This window comes from Fundulus heteroclitus, unplaced genomic scaffold (assembly GCF_011125445.2).
Source record: "Fundulus heteroclitus isolate FHET01 unplaced genomic scaffold, MU-UCD_Fhet_4.1 scaffold_579, whole genome shotgun sequence".
In the NCBI taxonomy this organism is placed as follows: Eukaryota; Metazoa; Chordata; class Actinopteri; order Cyprinodontiformes; family Fundulidae; genus Fundulus; species Fundulus heteroclitus.
In genome coordinates, this window is record NW_023397010.1 from 26,707 (window position 1) to 49,881 (window position 23,175).

General features: G+C 41.8%; 2 protein-coding genes and 1 long non-coding RNA gene across 5 annotated transcripts; 1 reads left to right on the plus strand and 2 right to left on the minus strand.

The window, feature by feature from the left end:
- Positions 1-125: 125 nt before the first annotated feature.
- LOC110366546 lies at positions 126-5,125 on the plus strand. Its single transcript, XR_002426765.2, has 3 exons — positions 126-326; positions 4,269-4,341; positions 4,432-5,125. It is a non-coding gene; the product is annotated as an uncharacterized LOC110366546 (long non-coding RNA).
- LOC105939568 (ubiquitin-conjugating enzyme E2 D2) lies at positions 649-7,447 on the minus strand. 3 transcript variants are annotated; one of them, XM_021308217.2, is made up of 8 exons: positions 7,029-7,447; positions 5,987-6,050; positions 5,386-5,417; positions 5,135-5,212; positions 4,011-4,116; positions 3,696-3,789; positions 3,469-3,518; positions 649-1,687 (listed from the first exon to the last, which is right to left on the minus strand). In XM_021308217.2, exons 1-7 carry the CDS (start codon positions 7,050-7,052, stop codon positions 3,470-3,472), a joined length of 447 nt encoding a protein of 148 aa, XP_021163892.1. In that variant the 5' UTR covers positions 7,053-7,447; the 3' UTR covers positions 649-1,687; position 3,469. The 3 variants fall into 3 exon arrangements, with proteins under 3 accessions (XP_021163892.1, XP_021163893.1, XP_012737250.1); XM_021308218.2 differs by lacking the exon at positions 7,029-7,447 and adding an exon at positions 6,632-6,653; XM_012881796.3 differs by lacking the exon at positions 3,469-3,518 and having other exon boundaries at positions 7,029-7,443.
- A 1,329-nt stretch (positions 7,448-8,776) lies between these two features.
- Positions 8,777-23,175, minus strand: zmp:0000000662 (RING finger protein 145). The gene is made up of 11 exons (XM_012881795.3): positions 22,914-23,175; positions 22,437-22,715; positions 20,785-20,893; positions 19,935-20,026; positions 17,414-17,655; positions 16,695-16,870; positions 16,457-16,597; positions 15,421-15,603; positions 15,139-15,286; positions 12,794-13,150; positions 8,777-10,264 (listed from the first exon to the last, which is right to left on the minus strand). Exons 2-11 carry the CDS (start codon positions 22,603-22,605, stop codon positions 9,392-9,394), a joined length of 2,490 nt encoding a protein of 829 aa, XP_012737249.2. The 5' UTR covers positions 22,606-22,715; positions 22,914-23,175; the 3' UTR covers positions 8,777-9,391.

Sequence of the window (23,175 nt, forward strand, 5' to 3'; positions counted from 1 at the left end):
GAGTGCCCCCCACACTTTTTTTTTTTTTTTTTTTTAAACGTCCCACATTTATTTAAATTGGACACGCGTGACTCAAAAAAGTAATGTATCCAATGATTAAAAAAAAAACACTTAATTTGATTGTTAAGCCATTTTATGGCGTCTGCTGCCAGACATTTCATTAGGTAAGCCTTTACCGTAAATGGGTGGGGCTAACAGCTAGAACCCGTTTAAAGACTTCCTGTACAAGTTAACCAATCAGATGCCAGGCTTTTAGACGACTCATGGTGACGGTTTCATTTCACAGCAACAACAGGATAAACTGCAACTAGCGTCAAATTACTTCAGTGAGTATTTAAATGTTCTACGGAATTCGCTTTCAGTTCAATTTAAAAGTTTTGGCATTTAAATAACTATGTGTACACATTTTCAGCTATAGTCCAATTGTCTAGAAAACAGTACATTCAGCACTGAATCTGGATGACAAAATAGTTTTATTTAGCAATTTCCTGACAAGCCCTGTTCCATGTAATTAAGACATAAAAAAAAAAAAAAAAAAAAAAGTTTATCGCAATTTTAATGAAAGAATTTTATTTACGTTAATTCCACAGATTTTATTCTGTGTTTTTGCAGACATTTTAGACCACAGATAAAAAACGGCAACGGAAGAATTGTTTGGAGAAACTTTATTGAAGGGAAAACTAAAAAGAAACAGAGCCACAAGTTGATGATCAACCTTCGGCTTTGCATCAATATTTCAGGGCTACAAGAAGACAGTGTTTGAGTGGGCATAAAACAAACTAACTGCTCAGCTACTGGCTTCTAAATAACAAAAAAAAAACAAAAACAAATGAAAAGCATTTGTGAGGAACCAATTTTTTTTCCAACTGTTCAACCTTACAATTCACCCTAATTTGCAGAAACATCAGATATAATAGCCTACCTTTATTAACATGCATAAAATACAACATTGAAGTTCTTATATTTGTCTCCTTAACATTGATAAATGCTGCTCTGCTTCTCTGTACACACTTTGATAGTGGAATGAGATACACTTATCGGATAACAGATTCCTATACTATTGATCAGAGGAACTCACTGGTGTCACATTGATCCATGAGACAGAAGTACCAACCCAGTTTCCTCACTCTCAAAATTCTGGTATCTGATAAAATGCAGAATTATTCCAATTAGAAACTTTAAATCTCCAGGGCACTGCGAGCGCGAGATGTCCTCGGACAGCTGGCTTCCATGGGAGGAACGCAGCTATCCAAGACAAACCCACCCCATGACGTAGTGAAGCATCATGGGATTGGATTTCAGCAAGTTTCAGGAGAACAGCTTCATTAGAGGTTGCAAATTATTACAAATATGTTGAGCACACTCGCGTGAGTGTTAAGAGCTATGATCTTTATTAAACTCAAAATTACAAAATTTGACAGAGACTGGCATGTGACCTACAGAGAAAACACTATCTTCTTATGAGCGTGCAGGCGGGGGAGAAAAACAAAAATAAAAGAAAAAAAAAATAAAAGAAAAAGAGGGGAGGGGAGGTAAAATGCATTGATTAACCAAAAATAATACAGTGAAAAAGAAAAACTGAATCCCGTAATCTTAAGTTTGAACCAGCAACAATTTCCACCTGCTCTTCAAACGAAGCCATCACATTGCGTACTTCTGTGTCCATTCTTTTGCCATTTTGATGTATCTGGAAAACGAAACAGACGTGTTAAGCACTTCAGAGGCCTTTTTTTGCTCGTGCATTGTGTCACACAACTTTAAGCACATGCACCTTCAGGTCAGGTCACAATGACATCCTAAAGAAGCTGGAAACGGATGCCTTAATATAATGCACTTAAATGTCAGGGATCGTTTAAACAGCAAATGAAGGCTTCAGGAACTCTTTCCATGCTTAAGTTAGTAATCTTTTAAACATGCAAACATACCATGACCAGATTTGTTAGCTTATGAATGTAGGCCATTATGGTCAACTATACAAAATATGTAAAATTATACAATAAAAAAAAATTAAAAAAAATTCATCCACAAAAAGGTGCATCCTAAGATGCACTGATGACTTGGTTGAGGCCAGAATCACTTTTCAGCCGAGTCAGCCCCAACTGGTGACTCGGCTGGTTGGAAACTCAAAAATCTGATCTTTTTCCGATCACTGAACGCTACCAGGTCACGCTGAGACAATACATCCAGGGTTGGGTGCCATTGTTACGTAGCAGAATGCTGTTTCATATAGTGGGGTGACTGTGGGTCAGCAGGTAGTCTAGCAATGGAAGGTTGTGGGTTTTGTGCCAGCTTCCCCAGGGCACATGTTACTGTGCCCCTGTGACATGTGCCCCATTTGCTAGGCTCAAAGCGCTTTGTCTGGCAAAGCACTTTGAGTGATCGTTTATAATACACGCGTGAATGCTGGCCACCTTTTTAAAAGCATAGAGATGTGAATTCAAACTCTAAAAAAAAGTACATATTCACGTTATTTGACAATTTATATGGCAGTAACTCACTCAGGTTGCATACAATGTTTTTCTGAAAGATCATTTCCTGCTGGCGCAGTATTTGTTTTTGTCTTTTAAGCTTTGTTCTGTCACTGTGCATGCATACAATTGGTCAACGAGCCAAAGCTGTGCTTTTCCTCGATTTTGTTGAAGGAGGTTCAGGTGACGGCTCACTGGACCTTAAGTTGGATTGGTCTTAGACTACGCAGAGCTGTCAGTTTTCCACGAGGTATTATGGCATGGCCCAGACTTATGCAATAGCTATGTGAATAGCCACCATCTGGCTTTCTAGTAGTTCTGCAGTAGTGCTGGTAGATTCTCACTTGTTGCTGGAGTTCCATTCAGGCTAAAAAAGGGCCATCAGGATGGACGCCTGGTGCATTTAATCTTATTTTATTAAAATCAACTGAATTGTTCCTTTTGGTATAGGTATAAAGAGGCTATATATACACACCTTTAAGAAAATAAAATACACAAACCATCTGCATTGTTTATCACTCATAAAAAGCTGATAAACTATTTTAGAGTCAAACATTTTCCTGTGCTTCAAAGTACAGATATATAATAATAAAAAAAAAAGTTTTTACACCGCTCTCAGCCAGGAATATACCACCTACAGGTCAAATCTTTACAAAAACCCGGAGTTTGGCAATTGCTACCCCATTGGGGGGGAAAAAATAAAATAAATTCTGGTGATTCATCTCTACAGATTTTAATTTTGCACACAGGAGCCTTCTATATGAAGTTACATCTAAATAAAAAGAAATACATGTGGTAAAAGCAAAATGTGAAGATCAAAGCATAAATCAAAACCCTAAACCAAGACCGACCGACAGGTTCCCTGATATGTGCCGACAGAACAGTGACGGTTGCGCGTCTTTAACACAGAAGCCTCTGGTTAGGCCAATAAGATCAGCGCATCGCAGCACATCCAATCTCATAACAGCAGCCAAGATGCAGCACTAGCCCTTCACCTTACCCTAAAGCATGGCATATTTTGTTGTCCACTCCTGAGCTAGTTTATTGTACCTAACAAAGTGAAACCAGATTACATAACAGATTCCAGCCATATTAAAGTCAGCAGTATAATGAGATGATTACCGGTTCTACAGCATCAGAAAACATATTTTAAATGGCTGCTACCTTGATACACAACAGGTTCATTTTCAGGCTTAGACAAAGGTTTTATCCTACATGCATACTTACTTCTGACTATCTGTTTTGTAGATTCGTGCAATCTCTGGCACTAGGGGGTCGTCAGGGTTTGGGTCACATAGGAGTGAGCAAATGGAGAGAAGAACTGCAAGAAAATAAAAGAAACTTTATAGTTTCAACCCATATGCCATCACCTCGTGTCAAAACAAACCATCTTCTAACATGGTTCAGGGAGGCATATTGTCATTGAACCTGGCCCCTGATCATATAGTACACAAACAAGATTGCCAAAATAAGGTTAAAACATTTCTTCATACATGGGGGAAAAAACATCAATCTCACAACTTGTCAAATGAATATTCATACCTTTAGAAATAGTAAGTGCAGGAGACCACTGTGATCTGAGAATATCCAGACAGATACTGCCGTTACTGTTAATATTTGGGTGGTAAATTCTTGTTGTGAATGCAACCTGGAGAAAAAGAGGGAACAGACCGTCATGACAAGTAACACTAGCAATAAGCGAAAATCCACTTGTCTACTTGGCTCTTCTATAAATTTTCTGCATGATTTTAACATTTTCATGGGCAAAATGTCTGAATCATTTACTTTTCAAACATTCAGGTGAACAGGTAACAGCGGCACATCACAGCGAGCTCCTCTACGCAGAGGAGGGCGTGGGTTGGGCCACCAACAAGTCTGTAACCACACTAATCTAAATTTGTTTTGACAAGATGAAAGATAACATCTGAATACTAAAGGCTTTTTTTCTATACTGGATTTTCAGTGGAAACAGGAAGTATTACAGAGGATGGCCAACTCTGGAGCTGAAAGAGCAGCTTCAACCAGCTGGGGGAGAAGAGGAGCGGCGAAACCCAAACGGCCGGCTGTGCGGCCGCCTTTTTTCCTTTTACCTCAGCAAACATGAAGGATCGCATTCAAAGCCAATATCAGAAATGTTTGGAGCTACACAAACTGACCATTAACATCTACAATGCTATTTAATAGACTTAATGTAACCTGCTCTCATGGACTTCAGACAAAAAGCTCACTTGTGCAACTTTCAATTTGAAGAAATAAGCCACAAATAAAGATACATTTACCTAATATTGTTTTCCCTTGCTATTATGTTAAATCTAAAATTAAATATAAATTTAAAAACTAAAGATTTCAGTTAATGTTAATATCTGAAGCATAAGCTTGTATTTCGGGGTCTATGAATTTGCAAATCCCACTCCAGAGGTGTCAGTGCCTCACCAGCCATGAACCTCATCACACAACGTAAAGGTATACGTTTGTATAAAAGGAACTTAAGTAACAAAGCAGGGACGGTTTGCTCCTGCAAGGCAGCTAATGCCTCACAGGTTTCAATATTTGATCCACGGGTTAAAGCAGACAGCAACATTATAAAAACTAAGCTTTATTATCACCAGGTACTCTGTGCCCGTTAAAGTTCTGGTCCAGCCATTTTAGTAAGTGCACCGACTCACCTTTGGGGGTTTGAAGGGGTAGTCTGTTGGAAAATGGATTGTCAAGAAGAAAACCCCCCCTTGATATGGACTGTCGCTCTGCAACAAAAACATGTACACATTTCTTAGAAGGGATTCAGCTACACTTCCTGCCCACAGCTCACCATTATCAAGTCAAATTTCGACCTTTATCTCATGAACACATTCAAAGGCAGCAAGGAACTGTTCTATTTTATGTCCGGCATGCAACTGTTATGTCATAAAATACTTACAGGTCCCATGATTGTGGCTTGCCAGTGAAACACTGCGGAGAACAGAAAGTAAATGTTAGAAAATGCTGAAAGGTCACAGGTATGTGATCTGACGGGAAGCATGCATCTAAAGTGTCCTCACGGCTTCCTGGCAGCGACCAGTTGTTTCCTCTGTATGCTTAGAAGCTACGCAACCCTTCACTTTTAACTTTAATCTTCAGCTACATAGGTGTTCTTGACATTTTTCCTTGTGGGATATCAGTTGTACAAAAACATATCTAAAAAAGATGCACCAATCAACCCGCTACAAAATGGAATCGGCACATTTTTCCCTTTGATAAGCCAGTAAAAATGCTGATTTTATTCCTCCTTATTTCCATCAGACATTTTAAAGCTGACAACTGTGTCCATTCTTGGCCCATGGTAGCAGCACCTGACAGCTGTGTTCACTGATGCACTTTGCTTTGAGTTTAAAGCTCAGGGCCAAGAATTTTCATCCATAAAAGGGGAGTGTTTGATCTACGCAATAGGCATCTTTACAAAAACAAAATTAGTGTTTTAAATAAATGTTTCTGTTAAAGCATAATAATATGTGGCTCAGATAAAAAAGGTAAAAACTTACTGTCATCTCCCACAGGGCCAGCTGAGCACTGTGCTGGAGGGTCACGAGCCAGGTCGTTAAGTTCCTATAAAAATTAAAAATAGAAGTACAAACAATAACCAATTAGCCGACAGAAATAAGACAGAGATCACCGTTTGAAATCAATGTAAAGAGCTGTGCTCTGAAAACCTGTTTTTAAACATTAAAATACTTACTGAATACTGAATCACCCTTGACCCCTTTTCTGCTCTCAGGACACATCTTTAGACCCCCCCCACCCGTCATCTACACCATAAACCGGGAGGAAAAAGTAAATCATCCCCATGTAAGCCGAGTATAAAAGTACCCGGTTATTTATGGGTATACAGCTGTTTTGGAGTGAGGTGGAAGTATTGCCCCACCCCGGCCTTCAGACACCATTTCACAAACAAGTTGAGGGATTTCCTTAAAGGAATATTCTAGAGTGAAGAAATGAAGCCGCCCTGTCAACGCTCGCCGGTGTTAGTTTGTGTCCCCTCAGCAGATCGCATACGCTGAAATGCAAATGTACGTCAAAACCATCTTTTAAAAAAAATAAAAACAGGAAATGTCTCACAGAGCCGGCTGAAGAGCACAAAAGGCAGAATCAGCCTCCTAAAGCCAGAAATGTTCGCTACTGCCATACACCGGCGTGAGCGTTGAGCGATCAGAGGGCCCGAAACCGCGCGTACGTGTGAAGGTATGAAGAAGTGGGACAGCTACGCGACATCTTGTTGTCAACCCGTCTCGAACAAAGTTAGCCTGTAACTGAAAGTGCTAACAATAGCCGCGGAACAGCTCGGCGTTGAGCAGCTACGCCTCGGGCTTCGGGGTCCGTCCGTGTCGGAACCGAGTCCATCTCAGAGCACGTAACCCGCCGGCTCTGACGAGACTCCGGATTCACCAAGCAGTCGGACGCGAAGAACGGGTGAAGTTGACGCTTCCTCGAACACGCGTCACCGCCTGGTTTCACAGGACACGGCTGCATTGTGGGTGGCTAGCCCGGCTAGCGCTGCTAGCTGACATTTCAACGACGTTATCTTACCTTGTGAATCCTTTTCAGGGCCATCCTCGCTCGGTGTTGACGTGTTTAGGGCGAATGTTGCGCGGTCCAGCTACTGAAGGCCAGCTGTGCTCTGCCAGGGCGAGTCGTTCCGTGGAAATGCGGACGCTGAGTCAACTCGACGGCCTTTCTTCTTCGGCTAGCGCAGTTAGCGGGCTAGCTAACGTGCTAAAACTACGTATGCGCGGAGTTCAAACACCAGCCGTTACGCTCTCTTTCAATAAACTTTTTTTTTTTCTTCTTCGTACAGCTGAAATGGCCTATAACAGACTGTCGGTATCCGCGCTAAATAAGTGCCTATTTCGCTAAAACAAAAAAAGAGAACCCTTGGTCGAGTGAGGTTCTCTCGTTTTGGTTTCGGTCGAGGCTGTTAGGTAACTAGCGGCTGTCTACATATATATGAGGCTCTGTGACGGTAGGGGCGGGGCTAGCGGAGGAGTGACGCGGCGGACGTGACGCCAGAATTGGCTACGAGCCTACGTACGTAGATAAAACAAAACTTGTCAGACCCGTCGTAACATGTAGTCCTTCCTCTTGGCAAAATGACATGAATTGATACGTTCTTTTTGTTGGCATGAGATATTTATTTATTTTATTCAGCTTGTGTTTGGAATTTAAAACACTCCACTATTAAAAAGCAACAGGGCATCTGAAAACGGATTTGCGTGGCTAAGATGACAAATTAAAGTCGACGATATTTTTCTCGACTATACTTTTATACAAAAAAAAAAAAAAAGAAAGAAAGATGCGTCTCTGCTCCACCACACCTGAATCAAATTGCACGGGCCTGTTAATCACCCATTTATTTAGGTCAGGTGTGAGACACTGTGTTCTTTAGGGTCCATGGGTTTGCAACACAACCCTACTCTTTTATCGGTGAACGAAAAGGGGCACTTCATTGTTACATGGAAGAAAAATAATACAAAATTGAAAAAAATGGACGTTACAAACCTGTCTGGCATGCATGTCTTTAGTCCATTTTTATTTTGATCCCCCTAAATAAAACCCTGTGCAACCAGAGGGCAGCTAGTTTGTTCAGAGACCAGCTGTGTGCAGTCTAATCTCAATGGGAATCCAGCTGTTCTGTGAAGGCCTCAGAAGTTTAAGAGAATAGTGAACAGGCAGCAGAGCTCGGTCCAATGCAGCATCCAAAAAACGGCACAACTGCAAATCACCTAGAAATCAGAGGGACAGCAAGGCAGGTTAGAATTGAATTTTTGGGGGGGGGGGTTGATGTATATGCAAAGCCCACCTGGAAGAAAAAACTGCAAGATAGAAAAGACTTGAGTGGAGGTTAACTTTCCAGCAGGATGACCCTAAAACATAAGTCAAGCCCTGAAATTGAACTATTTTACCAAAGAGAATGAGCAGAAGTCTTGGCTGGTTGTGTGGAGCAGGTAGAGACAGACCCAACGAGACGTAGAGACTTGCAGCTTTAAATGCAAACATTAATCCACACCACCTCAGATTTTTCTTCTTTTTTTTTTTTTGCCAAAAAAATCTGGTACCCATGTAACTTTCTGCTTCCAATCACATCTGTGCTCTCCTTTGTAATGTTCCATCACTTAAAATCCCAATTTCATTTCACTAAACCTTGTAGATGTAACAAGAGGAAATGGCAAAACACTGAAGGGAGCCAGACTCGCTTCTATGACAACCCCCCCCCCCCCCCCCCCCGTCCCAAAGCTGCTGCAATAAAGACAAATAAATCACATTGTGCTTCACAGATCTGATTTTACTTTGAGTTTATTACTGAAAAACATTTTCAATCAGATTTTAATTCATTGAATTTTACCAGGGCAAAATATTTCATTTTTTTCCCAAATGTTGGTAAAAATCTGTTTCTGAACTAACTCCTCCGTTTGCAGTTCAGTACCAACATTTCCCGCCAATGGTAAGGAAGGCTCAAAGGTTTATCATGTGACCAAAGCCCGAATGCACAACAGAAACAAAACGTTCAAGTCGGTTCTCTTAAATAATAGCTACGATGGCAATAAATCTGCCTCGTCGTAAAAACTGCTCCTCGTTATGCTACAGAACAATAGTTCACATGACACGGGGAAACTGTAGGGGATAAAAGCAGAATGGATGGTAAAGACAAAATATTCACTCAGGAGGGTTTTTTTTATGCTTGATGGATTTTTTTTTTTTGCTTTATAATTGTACAGCAAGTCTACACAATTAGGCCCAACACTCAGAAATATTTTTTTTCCTAGTGTGAGGAACATTCAATACAATGCCCAATGAAGGATATTTCAGTTTTTTTAATAGATTTCAGTTCACATACAGAAGGCAGAAGTGTTGATTATACCCCATTAATACAAGTCCTTTGGAGTTTAAGTCCATCAAGGCACCGATGGAGAGCAGTCCGTCACCGTCGTCGGGGAACCTGAGGACGACGCCTGGAGGATCTGGCCAGGTTCCCCCTGGCTGAGACTGCCCCAGTCTGAAGATGTGCAGAGACCATGATGACCGTTCACAGAGTCATCAGAGCCAGAGTTTTGATTACATGACTTAAGTGATGTTTGGCTGCCAACAATACTCGCACCACCTGAGACAAGCTTTTGATTTTCACCACTGCCGTTCCCTTCAACTGAACGAGGGCTGTGTCCTGATTTGGATGTCCTATCATGATTAGGATGCAAAGCGAAGCTCTGGCGTCCTGTTACCTCGGAGGCGGACTGCTCGTCACTCGCAGCTCTGAGATTTGTCCACGAGGACGAGTCTGTGCCATTCACCTCAAACGGGCTGTGGCGGTTAGAAGTTCTGCTCAGATGGTTCTGGGAGCTAGAGGCCCCCCCAGAAGAGGCTGCTAGGACAAACCTAACATCCAAATCTTCACTGGATCTGGAACTACGATCCTGGACGGCGTCGCTGTCGGGATGGGTTTGCTGGGCTTTACCCTCGCTCCCCTCCTCCTGCTCCTCCTCCCCCTCCTCCTCCTGCTGGACCAGATCAGGACCCCCCTCGATGCTCTGCGCTTCGTCTGCGGCTCCGTTCTCCGGGTCCCGCCGTCCCTCCTGTGCGAGCGGACCGGGCCCTGCGTCCCCCTGAGGCGGCGCTGCGGGACCGTCGCCCGGGGACGGGCGCTGCCCCGGCGGTGCCGGCCGGACCGTCTGGTGGCACATGGGGCACGTTTCCTGCACGTACAGCCACTTGCGGAGGCAGCTGCCGTGGAAGAAATGGCCGCAGTACGTGATAACAGCAGAGCCCATTTCCTGAGAAGAGAGACAGATAGATGTGGGTTTATAAGAACCCCCTGTACCCAGAAATTTGCCTGTTCCACGATCATATTACAATATTGGAACACCGTTTTAGTAGTCAGATTTAGTAAGTAAAAAAAACAATATTATCATAATTTTACGCCACCTTTTGTTTTAGTTTTGCAACTCTCATTTATCAGATTTTGACTTTTTCATTTTTCTGGATTTTTACTGTTAATGTGCAAACAAGCAAGGAACAGGAGGAGGCGGAGTCCTGTCAGAAAGAAAAAACAGGAACAAAAAAGCACACACACAACGTGATGTATTTATGAAACAGCCGGCCGCTTGTTTACAGCGTGGACATGAAGCCAGCCAGGACGAGTGCAGCTCAACATGCCGTTAAACTCTGTGGCTACCTTTAGAAACCGTCGGCGGACGTTTTGCTGAATGCTTCGTTCACTCGAGGTTTTCACAGCGGTGTTTGTGCTCGGTCCAACCAGTGCAGCTGCTTTGTGAAAAGCTAAAAAGGAGGCTACTTTTAATCTGTATTTTACTACGCAAACTGGGGAGAAAACGAAAAGATAAATCTGAATAGATGCATTAAAGAGTTTAACTAGAGAAAAGCTGAGAAACTGAGTGGAGACTGGAATGATTGTGGGTCAGTCGGAAAGAATAACTAATATATCAGTAAACCTAAGTGTCATTGTTTTATCTTGCTTTTAGTGTTTCAATAAGCATGTGTCTGGCTTGTAAAGCACTGTGATGTTAAAACCACTTTGTACTGTACATGAAGTTGGCCTTTTGGACTGTGCTTACAGTAGCCAAGGACCCTAACCATTTGGGAGCCCCAGAATTGTTTTCCTTTTTTTTTTTTTTTTTTTTTTTTTTACAAGCACAGAGTTTTATAAGTGTTAGCAGAGATGCCATTTCAGGTGAGGATGTTTCTGTAGATGACAAAACAGCACCTTCACCCCTAATAGGTCAGACCCATCAGCCACTTTTACAGGCATAGTTTGTACCTGTGTGTTGAAGTGAGGTTCTGTGGCGATCTTGTCGGTAATATTTCCCTCGACTATACAAAGATGACATACTGCAGTGAGTTTGTAGAAAAAGCGAAAAAGAAATTTTACTGGGAAACTAAAAGACAGCCTCCACGTGTTTTCCATTCTCCACAATTTTAGCAATTTGCAACTTAAATCGAACATTATTATACCAACAGGTACAACATTAGTTGTCATAAGTTATTTATACTCTTCCAACAGGCATTTAAGTTTGAACCATACTTCAAAAACCACAAACTATCCCTTTAAGCACACGCTTTACACCGCCTTTGTTTTTGGTTTTATTCAATGCGTAAAACAGGCCTGGGATGGTCGCTGTGACTTTTCTTTTTAAGTATAGTATGAAGAGATTTCTATCTATGATCTGTGCATCATATCTAGACATATATAGATGCAGAGCACCTAGATATGAGATTTAAAACAAGAAAAGGCAACTGCGACGGTCGTTTCAGAAGTCTAATATTTATAAACAAGGCCGTCAACCTTTGAATATGATGCGCGTCTTACCATCAATCTAAACTTAGTTGTAAAAAAAAAAAACTTAAAACAGAGTCTCATCTAAGGGTGCCGTCCTCCTGAATCCTGCCTCGGCCACTGGTTGCTCAACAGGTAATATCCATGGAGACTTCGGCATTTGGTAACACTTACCGTGCTGATCACAAGCAGAATGTGCTTAATACATCTACATGTCTCAACTCTGTAATCACGTCTTGCTAGATCAAAAATAACAAAGATGAGGAACACTTTCTTACACATCTGGTCCTTTTAGAAATCATTATATTTGAAGTACTGTTAAATGTGTGCGGTCAGTGAATTTTCTTTTAATTTTAACTATAATTTGGGATTTTTAATCACAATAAAGTCAGTTGTGGGTCATGATTTGAAGGACACCTTAGCTTTGAAGTGGGCCAGTTCATCTGATGGTTGATCTTTAATGATTCATGCCAATAGTATCTAAATTAGTAAAAAGTAGAAGCAAATCACTGATAATCCCTGTAAATATTTACCATCTTAACACTGACATAAACAATTAAAAGGCCTAATTTAAGCAAAAAGCTGTAAACCTTGATTAAACGCATGATCTCATTTTTTATTAGAAGATGAACATGCCTTGGAAATTGAAGCCCTTTAAAGAGAAACGTCTAACCCGACTGGTTACGTTAAAAACAACTGCTAGGAGAGAAAAGTGTTCCTGGTATTTATTGGTATCTAAACCTGATCTTGAACCACAAAAAGTTGACATTAATTAAGAAATATCACCAGCCGCTTTTCCTTTAAATTGTATAAATTAAAATGCACGAGAGAGAAAATCTAACGATAACCACAAGAACAAATCCCTTCCAACTTCCTCTTGTATCGCTCCGCTAAATCCAGCGGTGACCCTTAGAATAAGCAGCCACTGCCAGTAGAGACTACAATACGCTGCGTGGTGTTGGTGGGACGTCGGATCTGCTGGGATCAACCTCCAGAACGAGCGTCTCACCTGGAAGCAGATGGAGCAGACGTCGTTGTGTCGGTCCAGCTGCTCCGCCGTGGCTCTGGGCAGAGAGTTGATCTTCTTGGCCGCTTCCCGTCTGAGCAGGAAGCTCTTCCAGCCGGACTGGGCTCGCAGCCAGACGTTGAAGTACGAGTGGATGATGATGACGGACGCGCCCATCCAGCTCCACTCGCCGAAAAGGGACTCCCAGGTGCCGTAGGCCACCACGCAGAGCGCCACCAGGAACTCAAGCACCCTGCTGATGGCGTTCACCCAGTAGATCACTTCGTCCAGGCTCTCGATCGGGTCGCTGCGAAACAGCTCCACCATGAAGAGGAAGTAGACGAGCATGGTGCCTGTGACCTGGACGAGAACAACCGCCTGACTTATTCCAGGTTCACAAGAGTCAGGGAGGCCACTGGGAAAAAGGCAGCAACGCTATCTGGCCTTTTAAACGTTCGTTTTCATATTACACTTCAACGTGGTGTGAGAGGCGGTGCTTGGCGGCTGCAAAACTAGAAAAATAGAAATATATCTTCTGGCTTTAGACACATCGAGGAGTCTGATTTAGCTAGAAGTCTAACAAAAAAGTACCAGAAAAGAAGTCAGTGGAGACCATCCTGGATGTTCGTAAACGTAAAGTTTCTCAAGCTGGAAAATGCTTTCTTACCAATTTTATTCTTTTTTGTCTTTACTGCTGATGTATTCTGTCAGTACGACTATATCCTGCTGTTTAAATTAATAATTACATTGATAGCTGCTTCATCTCAACATCCTTTGCCATCTTTACCCACACAATATTCAGTTGGAGACTTTTTTCCCCCCCAGAGTCTGAGCCAAAAGAAAGTGAGAGCAAAATTTTGACCTGCCTGACAGCAGCAACATTTGCAGCTTTTGATTGTATGGAATGAATTTTATTCCAATATTGTTGCAAGAAAAGAACCCGTTTTGTAAATGGAAATTTTAAGCAAAAAAAAAAAAAAAAAATGCAATCCAGAAATTAAGCTTTGAAAAACTTCTTAACTGCTTAATAATAATAAAAAAAAAAGGTTTTAAGAGGAAGTTTGTGGTTGTCTCAGATTTTATTTTATCAAAAAGTTAAGTTCTAATTTGTTTTGTATTTTATTATTATTTTTTTTAAACAATAAAACTATATAATATATTTAATATATAATATATTTAATAATATATTTATAAAATAATATATTTTCTAATAAAAAAAATGTAATTCCTCTTTTTCAGATTAAGTTTTCCAAATCAAAAAAAATAAAAAAAAAATAAAAAAATTAATCTGAGAAAAAAAGTTACTGACAAAAACTTTTTAGAAGTTTGATTTCAATTACAATTTCTTTCCTCAAATTTCCATTCAAGAAACTTGTTCCAATAATGGAACAAAGCTGACTCCATATGATTGAAGTGACTCTGACGTGTGAGGAAAAGTTGACTGTGGACGCAGCGTAACAGCACGAGACCAAGAATAATATTCTGGCAACTTTATTACTGAAGCGCAGTTAAATCCTCAGCAGTAAAACTCATAGTGTTTATGTGTATATTAAAATAAGGTGAGACTTGTAAAGCCACAGCACAGGAATGTGAACTATGCCATTCTGGCGACACGGTGGTGGGGAGAAAAGAGTCTGTTAGATATTGTCTCAAAAACAACATTTCTTCGAACTTCCTACTCTTAACCGCATTTATGGCTATGCAAATGTTCCCCTTCTGAACCGAAGATGATGCCCGGTATTAGTATGCTGTACACAACGCCTTTACTCTGCAGCTGCAGTCTTGATTACACGCGTTTTGATTTTTATCTCTCCCCCCTGCCCCCAACTTCATTCAGCCCTGGCGCTGGGTCTGACTATTGTGAGCTATCAGCCCAAACACAATCTAAAAATGAAAACCTGTAAGAGTCAGATCCGCCTGTAACATCTTGCCCAGCAGGTATTTGGAATATGTCAAAAAGACATGGGAGTGCTGGGCTGCTGCTGAAGAACGCGAAACAAACACTGGAGTCCAACTAGTTCATGGTATAACAATAATACCTTGAGACACAGAGTCCCAGCAGTACCTCAGTAAAGACCACAGAAATGCGCCAAGGAGCGAGGTGCAGCAAACCTGTATTGTAATCTGTCATCAATCTGATAACGACTACACTAACAAGAACATTTTAGCATGATGTAAAGAGAAAATGGAGGGCAAAAAAAAATGGAGGGACAACCAAATCCACTTATTATGTGAAAATGTTTGTGCTGCAGTTGAAATATGCACAATTTCCCCAATAACACAGGATTTTGAGCAGTGCCTCTTAATTATTTTTCACATTATATAAGAAGAAGACACACGGTCCTGACCTGAAGGGAGGTTAGCATGCAGCTGGACACCAGTATAAGAAGCCAGAAGTCCATGTGGAAGAACTGGGAGATTTTAAAGGCCATAAACACAGGGAAGACCAGCAGAAGCAGACACATGCTGAGGCCCCGAAAGTGTTTCCACAAACTCCTAAAAGCAAAGAACCGACAAAGAAAAAAAACAAAACACTCAGGTTTTAAAACACATTCACGCATCTCTCGGCTCTGATTCGCTCGCGTCTCGACAAAAAACAAACAAAGCCAAATTCCCTGTGCTGCTGGTACCTGTTGCGAGACGCGCCCAGGGCCAGAATGATTGGGTCTGTGATTTCAATCATCGACTGCAAGGTTGACGTCAACACGATGAAGAGGATGATGCTGAGGAGGAAGGTGCGCTGCAGGGCCTGCATGTCTAACAGGCCGGTCTGAAGGGCGAGCAGGAGCAGAGTGACCCCCTCTGTTACACCCCTGACAGGACGAGCACAAGGAGGAGTTAAAGAAATGTCAGCTGAAGGACCAACAACTGTACAAACAACTGTACACTGAGCTAAAACACTTTAAGAGCAGACCTTCTTCACATTCTGCCCTGCATGAAGGTGTTTAATTGAGATTCGAAATCATAGACCAACAAAGTGGTGCATAGGGTGGGCGATGTGGCTTAAAAATAAAATCAGATTTTATTATACCAATTCCGATTAATAGATTTTTTTTCCCTGCTTTTTGTTTCACAAGAAGAAATTAATGGAATTAGTTTAGATACTTGCTTTTATGTCAAGCATTTCGTCTGTGAAATACAAGCTGTGAAACATGCTTGTAAAAACAAGATGGCGGCCCTGCCTTTGTAAACAATGAAAAATGTAACAAAACGTTTGCTGCAAGTGGTTTTACGCAATGAGCTGAGAACAGGCTGTAACTTCAAACTAACTTATAAATGAGCGAGTAACAAAGTCTGGAGCATTACTCCAGACTTTTTGAATTGAGAAAGATTCCTGGATAAAAAGCAAAGCCCCTAATGTAATATGGCTTATTGTTCATTAGCACATTGAGCCGAGGACGACAATCTGATCACTCAGGATGGATTTTAATGCCAATCGATGTTTTAGTTGAAAACTGACGCTTCTGGAAGTCGAGCTAAAAACATACAACAGCTGACAGCTTAAAGGCCTTTAACACATGGAAAAGTGGTATTTTTTTACCGATCTCATCATAAACATATACGCTAATATGAACTGTCGTAATAATAAGAAATCACTGGTTCTGGGGCAGAACCATTTGAAATTGTAGCCTATTGTGAAACAGAAGCACGTTGAAAGCATCTGACCTGTGCATGACGTTCTCGTTCTGAACGGCTGCGTACCCTCCCAGGTAAAACTTGCACAGGTTGAGAAGTCCGAGAGCCAGGTAGGACACCACGAAGGTGAGGCCCAGGAGAGAGTACGGCGTGGCGCAGCATTCTGACACGCTGCAGGGACGGCACACCGCTCGTTGGAAACGCAATAAAAAAATAAATTAAAAAAAAGCCAAGCAGACTGTATGCTGATCAAAGAATTACGCCGCACCTGGTGAGCAAGAAGAACAGGATTCCCTGATACGTGGCGGAGGCGCTGGCTGCCATGATGTCCGAGCACAGCTGGACGGCGAACAGGACGAACCAGAAGACGCTGAAGAGCGCCGGGACGGCAAACTGGTTCCACAGAGAGATCCCTAAAGCCAGGAGTCTGTAGAGCTCAATCACCTATGGGACAGGAGACCTGATGTGATGAGGGGTGCAAAAAGGTTTAAAAAAAAGCTGAAAAGCTGGTCTGCAACTTTAGACTCTGCTAAACACAACTATCAGTGACAGCAACGCAATCTGGAGAAAAGCCAGTCATGACAAAGTGGTAGGTGATCTAAACAACACGTGCATCTTTTCAATTTCATACGTAACCAACAGTGGCTTGGGAAAGTAATCATCCCCCCCCTTTTGTCACATTGCCACAAAATTCTGTGTGTTTTATTGGGCTTTTATGCGATGGTGGTGAATAATTGTGAAATAGGCGGGATATTACACCGTAAATACATTTTTCACAAATGCATATCTGAGAAGTGTGCCATGAGTTTGCACCGATGACTCTGTAAAATCCCCCAAAATACATTAAAGCTCCAGGGAGTAACGAGTCTGAAAAGGTTAAACGGTTACGAACAATTTTACAAGGCGCTGTAAGTACGACGTGAAAAGCACAGAGACGAGCATTCGCACCGAGGTGTCTGCATTTCCACGGGTCTGGGCCGTCGTTACCTCGAGCTGAAGGAGCTCTGAGTAGGCAGCCCTTGCGAGGCGATACGGCACAAACAGGTTGGCGAGGAGGAACAGGGCGATCCCGGCCACGGTCAGGCCCATGGACAGGGTGTTGACCGTCAGCAGGGTGGCGTTGGGAACGGCGCAGAGTCGGGCCAGCAGGGGGAGCATGTGAGTAGAGAACAGCCACACCTTTCTGGTTTTCATCAGGAAGGCACAGAGCGTGCTGAGGATGATTTCACCTGTGGGTGTAAACGAGAAGGAGAAAGAAAAACTGAAATACTATTACTTTCATCTGGTTTCCTTTGGGGCACTTTGGGATTTAAATTGTATTATTATTATTATTATTATTATTATTATTATTATTAATATTATTATTAATATTATTATTATTATTATTATTATTATTATTATTATTATTATTATCATCATCAGTCATGCAGGTCATGATATTTCCAAAAAAAAAGGTTAAAAAAACAAAACAAGTAGACTTTTTTCCGAAGTTTGAAGAGATTTCGCTTCCCGTCCAGAATTGAGAAAGCATTCTTCAAACTTCGGAAAAAAGTCTACTTGTTTTGTTTTTTAACCTTTTTTTTTGGTATTATTATTATTATTATTATTACTACTACACCAGAAGGCCATAAAAATGGTTTTCCTACATTTATTCTGCACAAAAACAGGAATAAGTTGACCCAGAAGACATAAGGAACAGAACGTGGGTCTAGCTGCAATAAAATGCTGCGTGAAGAAGTTTCTTCTGAAAGTTCACATCCATTAAGGATGAGCTTTCCTTGTCCCCTATACCTAAGAGGTACAAATAAAGTCTAATGCATAATATCACAGGCGGCAGTGTGTATGGCTTCAGCTGACATTATTGAGAAACGTTTTACTGAAGGGTACAGTTATTATGCATTGAACATCAAGCAAACACGACTCATCTTTAAATCATTTAACAGCGTTCTGTTTAGGGGTGAACAAAACATGTGTGGAATATAGTATTTCTGTGTTTACAGAGGATCTACTGTAAGTTTTAAGTCCATCCGTCCCCCCGTGCTGTAGACTTGGACTGCGCCGCCTTCGGCTTTGCTTCATTCGTCAGGGACCCAAGCTCTAACCCATGAAACCATCCGGTTACAGTGAGGGGTCCTAATGCTGCCAGTTGATTCTGTTTGTCAGACTGAGCCCACAGAGGCTGCAGCTTCAAACTCCGACCATCCGGCGGGTAAAAAAAAAAACACAACAACAGAGACGCAGTTAATTTACACCATTCATGATTTTGTTCTTCAGAGCGCTCATACCAAATCAGGAAGGAGGGGGAACATTGTGGCGGCTTGACTCCCTTTACCACTAAAATCATACGCAAACAATCTGAATTTATTTGGGTTTTGCGGTTGTGCAATTATCAAATAAACTGCCGATTTTTCTCTTTCTGCCCAAGAAGACTTCCACTTTCTGTATTTATGTCAGTATTACTGTGGGTTTGTGCAACAATAGTTTAACAGGAGAAACAGCTCTTGGGAAATCCTGTTTACTCGGTGTTAAGGAGGTTTAAAGTGATTGCACCAACAAACGTAGTCAAAATGGACTCCAACGTTTGCTTGTTTTTTTCTTTGAATTAAACTGTTAAAACATGTGAATGAGGGCAGCTGTTTTGTAAAATACAGTTTATCTGAGCAAAGACAACAGGAGAAAAAAAGGGATCCCTCATACACAGGCTCCTGTGTATGTGGGACAATAAAGACAATATCAATTCTATTAACTTTTGGGAGGTGCGCCTCTCATTTCTTAGTTGAGTGAAAATATCTTTAGACCATAACTTTCAAAGAGTGTGAATCATTTTGGGCTTTTTGATTATATAAAAATAAAATAAAACGAAGTGCAAGAAAATTATGACAGTGACAATATATTTAAAAAAATTAGAACTTAGATTACAATCACGATGCTTCTGTCTAAAGCCACCGTTATACTTTTGTGTAGCTGCTTTTAAACAATGTGACAAATAATTTTGGCCTTTTATACCTTTACTTGAGGCATTGTAGTTCTAATTTGAAACATTAGACAGCTGCAGATAAGAGCTGCCTTTTTTTCAACAATCGGTAGCAGAAGGAACGTCTAGAGAAGAATGGCATTCGTAATACAACTGTAACCTCTACAAGTACGTTTTTAGTACTTTTTACAAATCTAGCAATATTTAACCACGCAGGAGCTTGACAAATCGGACAGGCTTTCAGACTCTACCTTGCTGCTCATCCTGTTTTATGAAGGGCAGTCACACAAAACAGGGATGTCCACGAGAGGCAGAAACATAAAGGTCAGCCCGCCAGACACACGCACAAAAAGAAAGAAAAAAAAAAAAAAAAAAGGATGCAGATTTGCACTTCTGTTGCAAGGCACCACTGCCCGAGGAGAGCAGCGGTGAGTTGGCAGAAGCGGGTCAATGTCTCCATTAACTTCATACTTTTGCAGGTTTGGTGACGCCAATCCTTAAGCATTCATAAACTAATTTGGCTGAGATACTCACTGGTCATGGCAGAGAAAAATCTATTGAAGGCCAAAGAGTTGAGATAGATCGCTCCTTCATATCCAAGCTGCGCTTCCTCACGAACATAATCCCTAAAAAAAAAAAAGAAGAAAAAAAAGAAAACAAAGAGCTTTTCATTCACATGCAAGCCAGCCTGCGTTTATTCCTCACAGTGATGTGGAGGTAACATAGTTAAATCAAAGCATATTCCCCTGATGTTAACAGTAAGCTTTGGACAGCTAGTTATCTTAGTGTGATTATAGCTTACAGTACAATCTTATTCACTTTAGGCTGAACACTTTCTATCTGAAGTGGTTTATAATGGAGAAATAAATAAGTCCTGTATCAATTGCTTTTTTTTTTTGTAGTGACAGCAGATCCTGTAGTCCCAGTGATTTGGAGGTTAAAATAGGGCTGAACAATATAGAAAAAAAGCATATTGATAAAATAGGTCATATTGATCAATATCGATATTTATCAATACATCCAAAACATGTATTTTAACTGCTGCCCTGGCCATTTTATGCTGTTGCCTGGCAACCTATTTTTAGATACAGAACACACAAACACTGAATTCAAACTCAACTCTTTATTCAACCAACTTTTTACCAAAACTGCAAGTTTTTAAAAAAGAACAGGTGCGCTTTGAACTGTTTGGAGAGGGCGGAGCTTGGTTCCTGGGTCTGCGTTGTGATTGGTTGGGAAGATTTAATATTAGAACTTTTATTCTATTGAACTTTTTATTGACCCTTTTTTTCCCCTATTATCGATATATCTCTACTGATCGGTATATATTGTTATTGAATTATCGTCCAGCCCTAGGTTAAAATAAAAAAAATAAAACACTCACTTTGAAATCTGATGCCCCATGTACAGCAGCAGGGCAACGAGGACATGAAGGTAGAGCGTAACAATGTGTCTCAGCGGCAGGATTAACACCACCAGGTTTATCAGGTGAGCTGGGGAACAGAGCAGAGCGCAGATTTCAGGTTTTGCTGGGAGTGTCACCAAAATCAGGAACAGGACGGATGAGAACGCTCGAGGGGAAAACTTCTAGATACGGCGGCGGCTAAAAAACTGCTTCACATCCCTAAAGCCTTTCGGCATCGTGTTGGGCTACAACCTCAAACCTAGGCGCACTTTGTAAGGATTCTAAGCAACAGACCGACCACCAATGCGTAGATAGGACAGAGAAGGAAAACTGTGCAGTGTTCAATTTTACTTCCGCTAGTAAAATTCCAAAAGTGGATTTTATTAAGTGATTTCACGTGCATTTGTATTGTGAATTCAACTAAAAAGATCCAGAGCCGCCGAATGCCTCAAAGAGTTACTGATTCAGCAAGTAAGCATCACCCAGCGCAAGGAACACAGCAGACAGGTCAGGGAGAGGCCTGTGGAAGAGTTTAAGGCAGAGTTAGGGCATAAAATCATATCCCAAAGCTTAGAACAATTTCAAGGAGCAATGTACGACTATCATCTGAAAACGCAGCGACAACAGCACAGCCGTCCAATACACGGCCACCCACTTAACACGAGCCAGAGGAGCATCAACCAGGCAGCAGCCAAGAGGCCCGTGGTGACTTTGGAGGAGCTGCAGAGATTCACAGTTAGTGATGTGCTCCACAGATCTGGCTGTTAACCATAAAAAGTCTTGATTAAACTTGGTTGCAAGCCTTTTACAGTCACAACCACAAACTGTATTTATATACAGAGCGACACAAAAGTTCACATGACCCTGTTTTTTTCCCCTCACCCTCTGACATACGTCAGGGTAAACGGTTCCTGTATTGGGCGAGTTAGGACACTAAAATTACTTTGACTTGCTAAATGCTACAACGGTGAAAGAGGGAGTTCTTTAAATCGTTCTCCGACGACACGTTTCCACGCATTTCCAAAGTATTTGGCAGAATCGCCTTTAGACTTGTGTTGACAGGTTTTGGAGTATTCGTCCCCAGACCTCTCCCAATAGTTTCCAGCCACTTTGGACCACTCCTACAGACAGAACTGATGTGACCGAGTGAGGTTTGCAGGCCGACGAAGCCAAACACAGACTGTGTTGTAATTAAACATCTTTGTAACTAACTTGGCTGTGTGCTTAGGGCCAGTATCCATTCGGAATACCCAATTGTGCCAAATCCTTAACTTCCTTTGACGATTTGTTGCTCAAATATTTCCCAAAACGCTCCTTATTTTAGATGCCATCTTACTCTTTAAAGTGCACCAATTTTTGCCCCTAAACCCACATATATGGAGCTCTAGCCATCTTGCAAGAATAAATGGGGCGATACATTTTTAACTAAAACAAAAAAAAGAAGCTGGTAGAGAGAGACACCACCCAACAGACATGACTGCACCTTTAATTACCATGAAAGGAAAAACGCCGACTGCGAGTGGGTGAATTAAAATGCTCGTGCATCCTTTTCTTCCAGCTCGTGCATACAAAAATCCCTCAAAATGCGCCTTTTCGTTCAGGGCCGACCCACGTTCCCCCTCTATACGTACCGATATAGAACATGTTCCAGATGACATATTTGTACTTGAAGAGCATGTCCTCGTTCTTAGCCTTGAGGTTCTCAGTCAGACCCTCGACGTCACATTTGTAGAGCAGGTCCAGGAGCAGAATGCTGGGCACCCTGAGGGCGATGTTGGCCACTTCATCCAGGCGAGGCATGGTGGCTGCAACCAAGTCTCTGGTCACACCGGAGGCCGTTTGTCACATGCTGGTCTGGGGAAAGCCTCAGCTTTCTCGCCGCTTCGCTACACCTTTCATTGTCTTATCATCTTTAAAAAAAAAAAAGAAGAAGAGAGAATTTATGCTAGGAGGTTAGAGACCAAAGTCTGACGTTCCGGGCGCTAACTCTCACTAGTTAAAGGCAAAGTCTCGCTTTACTGTCTTAGAGTATACAGCGCGAGCGGCTGAGGAAGAGGTGAAGCGGGTGGATGTGGTAAATTCGCTGTAACTAGCGGTGGTTCACTTACTTCCCACGGAGGCAAACATCCCAGCCGAGCAGCCATTTGCTAACCAAAGCTAACTCCAAATGGTCAGCTTTCACCGCGACCATCGTTTCACAGCCCCGCGCCGCTCTTTATCCCGCGAGCTTCGGCCCCTCACGCAGCAACGCTAAATCTGTCGCTGAAGCCGATAAATTGGGCTGTAGAATCCGAGCGACGGGCAACCTGACTTCATGTGAAGTGTGTGTTGTGATCCGACGCGCGTGCGTGGCCACTTGGACGTGCTCAC

Coding starts and splice junctions, on each gene's coding strand:
- LOC105939568 (XM_021308217.2), bottom strand. CDS start 7,052: ATGGCCCTGAAAAGGATTCACAAG. Junction 5,418..5,986: donor TGGCCCTGTGGGAGATGACA/GTAAGTTTTTAC, acceptor TGTTCTCCGCAG/TGTTTCACTGGCAAGCCACA. Junction 4,117..5,134: donor ACCCCTTCAAACCCCCAAAG/GTGAGTCGGTGC, acceptor CTTTTTCTCCAG/GTTGCATTCACAACAAGAAT.
- zmp:0000000662 (XM_012881795.3), bottom strand. CDS start 22,605: ATGCCTCGCCTGGATGAAGTGGCCAACATCGCCCTCAGGGTGCCCAGC. Junction 20,027..20,784: donor ATGGGGCATCAGATTTCAAA/GTGAGTGTTTTA, acceptor TTTTTTTTTTAG/GGATTATGTTCGTGAGGAAG. Junction 13,151..15,138: donor GCATGCTAACCTCCCTTCAG/GTCAGGACCGTG, acceptor GTTCTCGTCCAG/GTCACAGGCACCATGCTCGT.